A 12,342-nucleotide genomic window follows, 5' to 3' on the forward strand; every position below is an offset into this window, starting at 1 on the left:
TCGCGCCCTTATTCAAAAAGCAACCCTTACTCCCCAACCCTTCAATGACGGACAGAATGGCGAACATCGAGGTTTTGTAAATGTTTGATCGCGTTAGCAATATTACTCAATTACTTTCGATTTCTGACTGGAATTATGGTAAGTTCATTGTGCAAAAGTGGCCCGTTTGGAAGTATCGATTTTTCCGTACATTCATTAACTGATTTTCCAGACAATATAAAACCGGGCTTCACGATGAATTTCACGCCGTTCGGTGGCCACTTCCCCACAACCATTCCCACGATTCACCAATTCGCGGCGAAGTTTTCTCAGGAAAACAATTCCACGGCCCTGTGCCCAACTCAGGAGAACAACAGCAATAGATACACAGCCAATGGGGTGCCCTCGTTCACGCAACATCACCCCCCGACTCAGCAACAAATGATCAACACCACCAAATATCAACCTAATTATATGAACCAAACGATCTACCACCAAAACAACGTGCGTCAGGAGAAACGACAGGGTTACGAGCACCAGGAGCTGGCTCAGGAATTATGTGCCGCTATGCTAAACAATCCACAAGCAGACAAGCCAGATAAAGTAAGCCCCTAAACTCTGGTTTCCTTATTTTTTTTCGACCAAATTTGGGACTTAAATATTATTTCATATTTAAAATACATATTTAGAATTATATTAAAATTTTTTTTACGTCGAATAATCGGGATTTGAATAATAAAATTACCAGTTCATCTTCATCCAGAACAAACTGGAGAACCTCAGGAGAACGATCGTCAATATTCTTGCAACTTTTTAATTCTAAACTCTGTTTTTTTAAATTTTTTTGCGTCTAAATTTGGGACTTACATAAGTATAATTACTAATTCAGCTATCTCCAGACTATTTAATAATGCAATGAATTTATTTATGTTCGTGCGGAACAAACAGGAGACTCAGCAAAACAATCACCAATTTTTTTCTTGATTTTTTGCGACGGAATTCACAATTTAAATAATAAAATTACCAATTCATCTCTAACTAGAACAAACTGCAGAGACTTAAAAGAGCCATCGTCAATATTCTTGTAATTTTTTAGATATAAACTGTTTTTTCTTAATTTTTCCGATTTACATATTTCTAAATAAATAAAATTCCCAACACCAATCGTATTCGTCCAAAACTTTTAGAAACTCGTCAATTTTTTCTTAATTTTTTGCGTTGAAAAATTGGAATTTTAATAATAAAATTACCAATTCATCTACTCTGTTTTTTTGCGTTCAAAAATCGGGACTTTAATAATTCAATGAATTTATCTTCGTTCGGAACAAACAGGAGACTCAGGAGATCAATTACCAATTTTTTTTTCATAATTTTTTTGCTTCAAAATTCGAGACAAATAAATGAAATTAATAATTAATCTTTATTCAAAAAAGGAGGGGTTTTAAATTATAAAATAATTATCAATTTATCTTCGCCCAGGAAAAAAGGAGACTTTGGAGAACAATCGTTAATTTTTTTCTTAATTTTTGTGTCGAAAAATCGGGACTTAAATAATAAAATTACTAATTCATCTCCGTCCAAAACAAACTGGAGAGACTCAGAAGAACAATCGTCAATATTCTTGTAATTTTTTAGATATAAACTGTTTTTTCTTAATTTTTCCGTCCAAATACGAGATTTAAATAGATAAATAAATAAAATTCCCAACACCAATCGTCTTCGTCCAAAACTTTTAGAAACACGTCAATTTTTTCTTAATTTTTTGCGTCGAAAAATTGGAATTTTAATAATAAAATTATGGTAGCGCTCAGCTCCGTTTGCGTGTGCGTCATCTGACATTTCTGTCACTACGTTTACATAGCAGGGGCATAGCGGTGACAAACTATCAAATACTTTTTGAGGTTACGAAGTGTTTAAATTATGAGTTGTTACAAAAAATACAGATTCACAAAACAAGAACTAATAAACGCAGAATCAAAAACCTAACGATACGCAAATCACAAAACACAATAAACGAACGGAAAATACTTGCGATTAACACCGATAACACTTTCGACAACCATGCGACGACGTCTATAATTTACTGTCAATGTCAGTTTGACAAATTCGTGACACTTAACGGTGTTGTCGAAGTGCACATGTAAATTAATGTTCAAGGGTACCACCCTTAGATACCCCTTAGCTGTTTAAATTTGCATTGTTTTTGATAATTTTTTTACAGCTTTGTGTTGGTAATGAAAAAATGAAATTGATGACGCACACGCAAATCGAGCTGACCGCCACTATACCAATTCATCTACGTCCAAAATAAAGTGGAGAGACTTGAGAGAACTATCGTCAATATTCTTGTGATTTTATCAAATTAAACTCTGTTTTTTATTTTTTTGCGTCCGAAAATTGGGACTTTAATAATTCAATGAATTTATCTTTGTTCGGAACAAACAGGAGACTCAGGAGATCAATTACCAATTTTTAATATTTTTGCTTAAAAATTCGAGACAAATAAATAAAATTACTAAAATTAACCTTTATCCAAAAAAAGGTGGGGTTTTAAATAATAAAATTACTATCAATTCATCTTCATCCAGGAAAGAAGGAGACTTTGGAGAACAATTGTAAATTTTGTTTTTAATTTTTGTGTCGAAAAATCAGGACTCAAATAATAAAATTACTAATGCATTTCTGTTCAAAAGTTTTTTAGACCTAAACTCTGTTTTTTCTAAATTCTTTCGTCCAAAATTTTGGACTTCATAGTAAAATGAATTGATTTCCGTCCAGAACAAACAGGAGCCTCAGGAGAACAACCGCCAGCCGCACCAGCAGCTCCAACCAAACCAGCAACAACCGGCGACTTCGATGCCCTCAAGCTGGCAGTCGTTGGCGACTCCTGGCTCAACCGTGGCCGACTACCTGTCCCACCTGCCGGCCTCCACGCTGCCTTTAAGCCTCCACCACTTCCTCAAATACTCCGCCGAAACAATCAAGAAAGAAAGTGCCCAGCAACCGGACCCCAACCCCGCCATCCTGCCCCCGCAGCCGGCCGCCAACTTGCCCCCGGCCCCTGCCCAGCCCCCAAAGAAGAAAAAGAAGAAAAAGCCCGAGAAGGAGAAAAAGCCGCGCCCCAAACCCGGCGAGATCCGGCTGACGACGGCCCTGGACGGCTCGACGCTCTACTGCTGCCCCGAGTGCCACATGGCGTACCCCGAGAAGGAGCTCCTGGAGCAGCACCTGGTGGGGCACACGCTGGAGCGCCGCTTCGTCTGCGACATCTGCGGCGCCGGCCTGAAGCGCAAGGACCACCTGACCCGGCACAAGCAGTCGCACAACCCGGAGCGGCCCTACGTCTGCACCGTGTGCCTGAAGGCCTTCAAGCGCAAGGAGCAGTTGACGCTGCACTTCGTCATCCACTCGGGGGAGAAGCGCCACATCTGCACCGAGTGCGGGAAGGGCTTCTACCGCAAGGACCACCTGCGGAAGCACACGCGCTCGCACATCGCGCGGAGAGTTAAGGCTGAGCTCTCGCAGCAAGGCAACTCGCAGGCGCTCCAGCTGCAGATGGCGGCGCCGGCGACGAGCAACTCGGTCAGTCAAGGTATACTCTCGTAATCATCTGCTTTCGGTTCGGAAAGTTTAAGATATCCAGGAATTTTGGCGTTTATTGGCTGTGAAAATTAACAATAAATTAACGGGAGGGTCGAGTCGTTGGAATCAAAATTTGAGCGGTTGTTGGGTATTTTAAACTTTGGTATATACAGAGTGGTACTAGTCATTCCATTGGTTCTTTTCTGTCAAAACACTACCTCATGTGCTTGTTTATTGTGATAAAATTGCGACTCTGTATATATGGCGTTGTTTTACCAAATTTGCTTTAAAGGATAGTACAAAAAGAGATTGTTATTTGTTGTTTGGTTCTGTGTTTATTTTTGTTCGGAGCGGGTCTTATATTTTATAAAAATTTGTTTACGATTTTGGACGAAAACGAGTATTATTTGCCAATGTAATGATAAGCAATTGAAAGTCTGCCATTTGTAAATTAGATTTTCAGGACGAGGCTTTATAAAATTTGCACTATTTAGGCGTAGGAGTTATTGTGATTTGCAAACATATTGATATTACGTTAAATTTGTATATTTCGGTACTACTAACTAAGGAACGATGAGTATAACAAAAAACATATTTTGTAAGGCAGAAAATTTATGAAGAGTGTTTATATTTAAGCATGTATGTATATGGAGAAATATTTGTATGGATTTAATATCTATTTTTAATAGTTTTAATAACCCAAATTTCCAAATTGTGTTTTCCGAAAGCAATAACAAAGCCACTCTCAGAGTATTCCACAATTTATTCCGGCGTTATCACGTAACCATACATTATGTATCTAGACTAGAATAACTGCGTTTTTGTGAATACAGTTGTGTTGTATTTTTTCAAGCAAGATACTCAGCAGAAATAAATATTTTAGTATGTAACACAACAATAAAAAATAGTACAAATATGTATGCCATATAATCTTAAGCTAAGTCAAGTACATGTCTATACCGAAAAGGAAATAAGTTTATTAGTGATTAGTTACAGAAAGAATTTACACTTTTCCAAATTCAACTTGGGACAATCTGGTTTCGTTCGTTTCGGCGTTTCAATCAATTAGTGTTCTGTTTGAAGTGTAAATACTTTTTTGTACTGCTTGTAGCCCAGAGCTTCCCATGTATTTGCTTTATTATGTACTGAAAATAAAAACTTACCATAAAACGATCTTTTTTTCCACACCTCGGGTATTACAGAAGTATGTTGAACATGTGGTATTAAGTAATGGTTTTGTAATTTATTTTACTTGTCTTGTTACAAAATGTAGCAAAAGAAAACGCCATAAAGGTAAGTGCATTTTTTTTGTTGCTCAATTTCCACATGTATTGGTGGTTGTATACTAGAGGCGTAGAATTCTTGAGAATATGCAGGTGGCTCGGTTGGCGACGCTGCCTGTCATTAAATTTTTAACAGTTAGGCGCCTTTTTTGTGTCCCTCGTTGATTAAAAAGTAGTAAAAATCTGTTAATAACGGCATAAAGTGTTATCTTTCTGTATTTTGCTCAAGTGTTTGTGTTTTTCTGTTGTTTGCAGTACCGGGACGTCGTAAGAGGTGAGTAAATTCGAGGAATTTGTCGGTTTAGCAAAGTAAGGTTAAGGTAACATTGGAAATATTTATTTCGCAAAATATATACAACTAGGCCTTAATGATACAAAGCGAGCAAAGGCAAGCGAGTCTAACAGTAAAAAATATAAATGTTCCAAAATATAAACATATGCAGGCATTTTCGAAGGCAATTATTGCGCATTTCTGGTTAGGCGCCCTAACCTCAAGTTTGATTCATTTATTGCTCCCGTTTGCCAGTAGTGTACCAAACTTACAAAAGTTCGAATGATTGTAATAAAAGGATTCACAACAGCTTGCAACGAGTAGCGAACAATTGTGGTAAGAAGCGTGTCCACTGTCGACGTACTTAAATTACCTTGGACGGCTTCTTAGCATTGCGGCTAAATCAGCGATTGGACATTTAGACAAAAACCACGTTTGGGTCTTCGATGCAAGCATTTCTCGGTTTTGTACTGATTGCAATTACTCGTTATTGCTCAGTTAATCATGCTGGAAATGGGGTTGAACCTCATTATTTTCGATAACAGGATCCACAAAACGGAGGTCATTACGCACAACATGACACCTCCCCAGCCCAGGTCTAACGACCAGGACGTCGTAAAAATGCGGGCCGGGAGTAACTCGTTCACCCCGCGCCCGCCCAGCGGGCTCACCACCCCGTCCACGGTGCCGTCCGAGTCGATACTCGCCGGCTTGCCGTGCAATCGCTTAAAATGTATTATTGTTAACGTGAAAAGGGCGAACGACCCCGCGAGGAGGTACATGACCCCCGTGACCAAAACGGCGCTTATCTGGTGCTGGAACACGCCGAAAGCCCCCACGAGGGCCGCGCTCCCCAGGACTATCAGGCACACCAGCGCGCAAGATATTGATAGATTTTGCATTCCTGGAATTGTAATTACAAATTTGTCTAAAAAATTGGGGGCTTACGGTGTTGCCAATCGCCACGCGGTTCGTAACCTTTGACACCGTCGATCCCGCCGGAGAGGTAGTTCACGCAGGGTTGGACCGACGGAAACCCCACACGACCCAACAATGATATTTCTTCCTCTGAAAAGAGCAATTTATCACACTGCAGTTTTTATCATTCATCACAGTTAAAAAAAATAATGAGCAAGGTTGTGTGGACCGTTTATTATGGTCTCGCTACTAAGTAAATATTTGATTTCGATTAGAACAAGCCCTGTACAGGGCAAAATAGTCGATAACTAAAGTTTCTCATGCGTTGTGACTGTCAGCAAAAATTGCAATTTTTGTTTATAAATTATTCTGTAACCAATTGTTTTACGTCTTGGCATAATGCCAGTTCCGGTTACAAAAACACTCGTAAGTTATCCTGAAAGTCTTTCAGGATGAATGAAGCCTTGTTTCGAAAGTTCAAAGCCCGGAATTTAGACTGCATCGATGAAAAATATATATAGGCGAAATTACATTGAATTTGCCGAAAAGTGTTGCATAAAAACTAAAAAATTAAATGTTTTAACATCACAAATTTGTATTGTTTAGTTGATTTTTAAAAGTTTTTATTTAACTTACTATGTTGTCTGTCTGTCTGTTTTCATATTTTCGGATCCAAATTCGAAAGGGTTCCAGTTGTCCCAATTATTTGAAATTTTGTATACTTACTTAATCTGCGTGACAGTGCAATTCTTTGGGGTTAAATACCCCATATTTTTTATTTTTTTATTTAATTGTATGGTCGGACAAAAAAAGCAGCTTCTTGTCAACCCGCGTATCCATTTCATCCGCGCTGACAGCGCAATGATATTCCTCGCAAATCCCCAGGGATCAAGGAAAATATTCCCGTTTCTTGTTTACACTTTTTAGGAGCAGTGGTTGCTTTATCATTATTTCAAGAGGTGAATTTTTGATGGCGCGTATAAAACGTTCCGCGTATTGTGCTTTCAGCACTGTTTTAATCTCAGTCTTTGTGAATTATTTCACCAAATGCGGAAAGTTGCAGCCGTAGGTTTTAACACGTAAAGTCGAGATTTGAATTACAGTCCAGTCGCGTTTGCTGGAGTAATTATTTAAGGATTCAGAAAAGATTTATTTAGGTTTTTTGACCGGTGTAGGGGAGTTTAACAAGATATATTGAATAATAAATTGTAGATTTAGTTTGCGATGACCTAGGGTTTAACATAAGTTGGTGGAAACGTTCCGAACGGGGAAAGATGGTAATCCGATTAAATCATCTTGTGGTGTAAATCCTGCGAAGTTTCTAATTAGTCCTGATGGAATTAAACGATTTTGTCGCGAACTCGTAGTTGCACCATTAATCTTCGAGTTATTAGGGCACATACTTGTATTGATTTTTTTCGGGTTACAAAACGCGGAAACAAGGTTGTTTATCATTTTCGGGAATAATTGATTTCGGACCAATCTTATTTTGTATCAAGTCACGGCTTCCATCTTACTGTTGTTTAAATATTAACGAAATTGACAAAGGTTACGTGTTTGAATTACAAGGTTGGTGGTTTAACATTATTGATGAATTTGTTATGTCAAGAACATCAATATATTGATTAATCTGTTGACTCAAAAAATGTTAAGTCATCGTGTTATTACGCCAATTGTAGAGATTTTAATCCCGATTCGGTTCCAAGTCGAATTAAAATTTTAATTATGTGGCAAACCGGGCTTCAGCCTGTGATTAATTTTTCCATTGAATTTCGGGTGGCGACCGCATGATTGATGTTTTATTGATTGCAATAAAGAGGGGCCTTACCGGTCAAACTCACACACAGTGTCCAAATACCCCCGTGCATTGGCACCAGAAAGGCCACGATCTTGTCTCTTTCGTCATTGGTGGAGACTCTGGCAACGACCCCATCTAAAAGCCATCGCAGTCTGACCGAACTATTGGCTAAATGCTCCAAAGCTGTGCGATCCCACGTAACCTCTTCCCAATGATCGGTCATAATAGCCGCACACAACATCCCCGTGGCACAAGTTGTCAGCAGTAGCGTCCCCAGGAGGAAAAACACGCTCGGGTGGACGCTGCAGTTCCATCCCGATTCGTCGTCGGGATTATTAGGCCTCTGAAAGTTCCTTAATTCGATTTTGAACAACTTATAACGAGTGTTACTTTTTTGCGGTTTTTATTTTGGGGGCAGGTTCTGTAATTAATGGCTGGGGTTGCAAATGAATACTAATTGAATGTAAATTTTATTCATCTCCCAAGCTTCTAAATCGATCGCTCACGATTTGCATATTTTTGAATTCATTTTTTAAATTTTGCGTGTTTATTACCACTTGCACAGACGAGTTCGTTTGTGCGTTTTGCTTGCCGAAAGTGAATTTATTGAGAGGAACTCACCCAACCCGGTTCCTCGGTTTCAGTATTCTCCATCAAAGTGTCGCAATCGACTATGAGGAGATCGTATTCTTGTTGGTGCTTCAGTTTGATGGCGTCCTTGACGAACTGGAAGAAGTATTTTAAGGAGTGAATGGTTGATGTTTGTCGCGAAAGAGGGTTATAAAGAATTGGAAGTTTATCTGTTTTATTAGGTCCAGAAGTGGTGATGATCCTCTTTTCTCACATTATTGACGAACTTGTGGGCGAAATCGATCTGTATAGTTCTTCGTTTGGAGGCATGTCAAGGTCTAAACGACTCAAATGGGGCAACACGCCCTCGGTTGACGATATCGTGATTATTATAATTCCATTCCTAGTGCGTCACGACGCGTGCCACCTGGAAATGCCGAGTTGGAAAATTTCAGTTTCATTTTTATTTTTACGAAGTTTTTGCTGACGTTCGATTTAAATAACAGTCTCTAAAGTCTAAAGCAAATTATTATTTTTAAGGAAATTCAATAATAAGTTCCGAGGTTAATCATGATCATGTGGTGGCGTTTTATTGCATTTAATATGAAATGACGTGGCTTTCAAGAAGGGCTGTAAAATTGGCTATTATTATTTTTGTCACAACTAATGTGTTCGGAATTAATTAAAATGTAGGTTCACTCCGGGTTTTGAAAGCTTTGTGCTCCAAATTTTAATCGCCAAACCTTTGTTAAAATGATCGTTCCGTGATGAAATAAGTTTTCCACCGAAGGGTAATCAGTCATGGTTGATGGAAGATGTTTTTGTTCTATTAAAAAATCTGGAATATAGATCGGCATTTACTTGAATAGTTATTTTCATGAATCACTGACTAAATGAGGCCAAAGTGCTGCAATTACATTATGTATGGTCGCTAACACGGGGTAACACATTTCTTCTGAAATCTTTTAAAGGAATTAGATTTGCTTTGGGTTTCGTCCAATAAGATTTTCGGAGCGGAATATTAAAACCACTGACACTAAAAGCACTGCAGATTGTCTCAATAATTTTACATTTATTTAGAGTGCGTTTGGTGTAAAATATTTCGCGCAATTTCATTAAACCCGCGCCTTTTAATTAAGCGTTAATTGAAATTTATGTTGAAGGAGAATATTATACGAGCTTTGCGGTCTTCCAGTGAACTTTGAAGTTCAAGTCAAATATTAATACCGTAACAATCCGTGACAGCCAAATCTAATTTTAACAACGATGGTATTTCTTGATTTTTCAAACACTGCGAAAAACAGAGAGCATTTGCATGTAACGTATTCCCCCAAGGGTGTACAACTTCATTTCCGGCAATGCAAAATTACGATGTCTCGCACCGAAAAACAATCTGTTTTTGCGGTCGAACATCCATAAATTTCTTTCAACGGGAAATTGATTCGGAACAAAATCATCTTACCAGTTGGAACGTGATTCGAATTTGATTGCGATACCAAAAATCCTAGTATAAAACTAACTTTTACGAAAGACACAAATTTGAATTAATTGACTTGGAATTCTCGGTCACAGTTTGAGCGGCATGTTCGCGAAAAACTACAAATTGTGCGTCTCACGCAAGCGGATGTTCGCATTTCCCATCGCAAATCCGGGCAAAGGCCAAAGCACTACTGCTTTGCCGCGTTGCGTATCCCGTGGATGTCTGTTTTGGACGTCGATACGACGCCGACGCCGTCCAACAAGGGTCATTAAAATCATTTTTCAACCCGCTTTTTCGTGTTATTTTCGCTTCTTATTTTTTTAATGGCAGTGTGAGTTGAAAAAAGGCGAGTGCATTCTTATCGGATTTTTCTTGTCGGCTGGAAAAAACTCGAGGTTGCAGTTTCACGCTCAGAACGTCGCGTCTCCTAACCTTGTAGCAAAGTAAGAAAACAAGGGGAAAAATTATGAGTAAGGTTATTTTTTAGATGGCTGATGTTGCGCTAGACCCTCAGAATTCTAACCCGAAGGAGTTGTTCGGGCAAGGGGTTCGGGCTTACGTCCTGCAGGATTTTGACACGGCTGTTAAGGCCTTCAGCAAGGCTAGTGAGCTTTTGGCCGCGGAGCATGGAAGCGACGTTCATGATTCTCTCGGTGATGTTTATCTCTACTACGGCAAGTCTTTGTTGGAATTGTCGAGGAAGGAGAGTGGGCCTTTGGGAGATGGCGTTTTGAAAAACGTGGAAGAGGAGTCCGAGACGGAGGACGTGGAGGAAAACGAAGCTGGAGAAGAGGAGAGCAAACCAGTTAATGGAGAAACACCTAAGACTGAAGAAGAAGACGATAAACCACCAGCTGAAGGTGAAACGGATCAAAAGGTTGAAGAAAGCGGAAGTTCCGAAGAAAAGAAAGAAGGTTTGAAGTAACGATTTTCGTAGCTTGATTTAGAATGTGTTTTTCAAGGGGAGGAAACCGAAGACGAGTTGACTGATCTCCAAGTGGCGTGGGAAGTGTTAGAATTAGCCAAACGTATTTTCACCAATCGGGGCACCGAGGGGAAGAAAAACCTAGCGGAAACTCTGATCGTTCTCGGGGAAATATCTCTAGAAAGTGGTAATTTCACTTCGGCTATTGAAGACATGACCCAGGGACTGGAAATCCAGAAAACTCTTTTTGGAAATGATAGCCGTACTATAGCCGAAACGTGTTACAAATTAGGAGGGGCTTATTCAACCAACGGCCAGATCGATGAAGCCATCGCAAGTTTCAACTCGTCCTACGAATATTTGCAAAACAAGATCACCAGTCTGAAGAAGGACGAGAAAGAGTCAAATAGTGAGGAAATCGAGGAGCTGAATGGTCTCATCCCCGAGATTCAGGAAAAAATAGCTGATATGAAGAATTTGAAAACCGAGGTATTTTCCTTAGTTAAAGACGCCTGTAAATGTTAAATTGTACGAATAAATCTTTTTTACTTTTGTTTTTTGTGTTTTTTTTCACTTGTTTCAGATTGCTAATAAAATGACCTCGTCCGTTGAGGATGAGACCGCTCCTAAAACAAACGGGAGTGCTGGAGCCTCGTCGTCGAAGCAAGTGAACGATATCTCCCATCTGGTCAAACGCAAGAGGAAGGAGGACGAGGCCAAGGAGGAAAACCCAGCCAAACGGCCTTCGCCCTAGATCGACCTTCCATGTATTAACTCTAGGTTAGGTTTTGTTAAGCTCGTATTTGTAATAAACTGTTCCTTGTGTTTTGCTTTTCTTTAATAAATTATTTTTCCACATTGAGTTTTTCTGTTCCTTTATTTCACAAGTACAGGTGGAAATAACGTGTGTTTAAGTTAGGGCTTGATTACAGTTCTTTTGCTTTAAGTTCGTTTAATTTCTTTCTAAACCACAAGTGTACGCCTAGTTGGAACATTCGTATGGTTAGGGTCCCGCGCACAACTGAAACGGGAAAATAAGGAGAAATTAATAAATAAAAGGTGTTGAACTGACTCAGGAGCAGAACGCTCGCAACTATGCTGCTCCAGGGCAACCACGATATCTTCTTCAGTCGTTTTAGGACTGTTAACGTGCTTACGATGCCTTGGTAGTGCGTAAAATAGAGACTGTATGCCGTGAGGCTCATCCACGGTATTAGCAGGATTATACTTTTCTGCAAATAAAGCTGAGGGGACGAAAAGTATAGTTGGGACTTACGTCGATTAGCCCTTTACAGAGCACGATAGAGGCAAAAGTCATAACTATCAGGTCTGAGACGAGAAACGACAAAATCAATCCGGAGACATTCTGGTTAAAACTGTTCCTCGAAGCCGCGTAAATCCCCGAAATGGTCCACAAAATCAGTGACAACGCCGGGGACAAGTCCTTGTACTTTTCCTTGAGCAGCGCGAAACTCTGGCGGTAGTTCAGCGGTCGTTTGATGAAAATCGTACTAGTGCTCATAATCACCTCAATTT

At 39.5% G+C, this 12,342-nt stretch overlaps 4 protein-coding genes across 9 annotated transcripts; 2 read left to right on the top strand and 2 right to left on the bottom strand.

Moving 5' to 3' along the window:
- The first annotated feature begins 23 nt into the window (after positions 1-23).
- On the top strand, positions 24-4,731 carry LOC659323 (zinc finger protein SNAI1). Its single transcript, XM_965640.5, has 3 exons — positions 24-138; positions 212-582; positions 2,758-4,731. Exons 1-3 carry the CDS (start codon positions 81-83, stop codon positions 3,583-3,585), a joined length of 1,257 nt encoding a protein of 418 aa, XP_970733.3. The 5' UTR covers positions 24-80; the 3' UTR covers positions 3,586-4,731.
- Positions 4,732-4,950: 219 nt separating this feature from the next.
- On the top strand, positions 4,951-11,664 carry Nasp (Nuclear autoantigenic sperm protein). Of its 2 annotated transcripts, none has more exons than XM_965769.5 (4): positions 4,951-5,118; positions 10,369-10,795; positions 10,844-11,295; positions 11,390-11,664. In XM_965769.5, the coding sequence occupies exons 2-4, from the start codon at positions 10,369-10,371 to the stop codon at positions 11,558-11,560; spliced, it is 1,050 nt and encodes a 349-aa protein (XP_970862.2). In that variant the 5' UTR covers positions 4,951-5,118; the 3' UTR covers positions 11,561-11,664. The 2 variants fall into 2 exon arrangements, with proteins under 2 accessions (XP_970862.2, XP_008194592.1); XM_008196370.3 differs by lacking the exon at positions 4,951-5,118 and adding an exon at positions 10,183-10,324.
- Positions 5,160-10,087, bottom strand: LOC100142516 (uncharacterized). Of its 4 annotated transcripts, XM_015982703.2 has the most exons (7): positions 9,864-10,074; positions 9,292-9,363; positions 9,145-9,239; positions 8,453-8,828; positions 7,862-8,174; positions 6,064-6,183; positions 5,160-6,019 (listed from the first exon to the last, which is right to left on the bottom strand). In XM_015982703.2, exons 4-7 carry the CDS (start codon positions 8,483-8,485, stop codon positions 5,610-5,612), a joined length of 876 nt encoding a protein of 291 aa, XP_015838189.1. In that variant the 5' UTR covers positions 8,486-8,828; positions 9,145-9,239; positions 9,292-9,363; positions 9,864-10,074; the 3' UTR covers positions 5,160-5,609. The 4 variants fall into 4 exon arrangements, with proteins under 4 accessions (XP_015838189.1, XP_064213565.1, XP_064213566.1 ...); XM_064357495.1 differs by having other exon boundaries at positions 9,145-9,363; XM_064357496.1 differs by lacking the exons at positions 9,145-9,239; positions 9,292-9,363 and having other exon boundaries at positions 7,862-8,184; positions 9,864-10,087.
- Positions 11,665-12,328, bottom strand: LOC103313345 (hypothetical protein). Of its 2 annotated transcripts, none has more exons than XM_064357497.1 (3): positions 12,083-12,328; positions 11,879-12,033; positions 11,665-11,827 (listed from the first exon to the last, which is right to left on the bottom strand). In XM_064357497.1, exons 1-3 carry the CDS (start codon positions 12,326-12,328, stop codon positions 11,770-11,772), a joined length of 459 nt encoding a protein of 152 aa, XP_064213567.1. In that variant the 3' UTR covers positions 11,665-11,769. The 2 variants fall into 2 exon arrangements, with proteins under 2 accessions (XP_064213567.1, XP_008194593.1); XM_008196371.3 differs by having other exon boundaries at positions 11,879-12,038.
- Between the last annotated feature and the right edge of the window lie 14 nt (positions 12,329-12,342).

This window comes from Tribolium castaneum, chromosome 6 (genome assembly GCF_031307605.1).
Source record: "Tribolium castaneum strain GA2 chromosome 6, icTriCast1.1, whole genome shotgun sequence".
NCBI lineage: Eukaryota > Metazoa > Arthropoda > Insecta > Coleoptera > Tenebrionidae > Tribolium > Tribolium castaneum.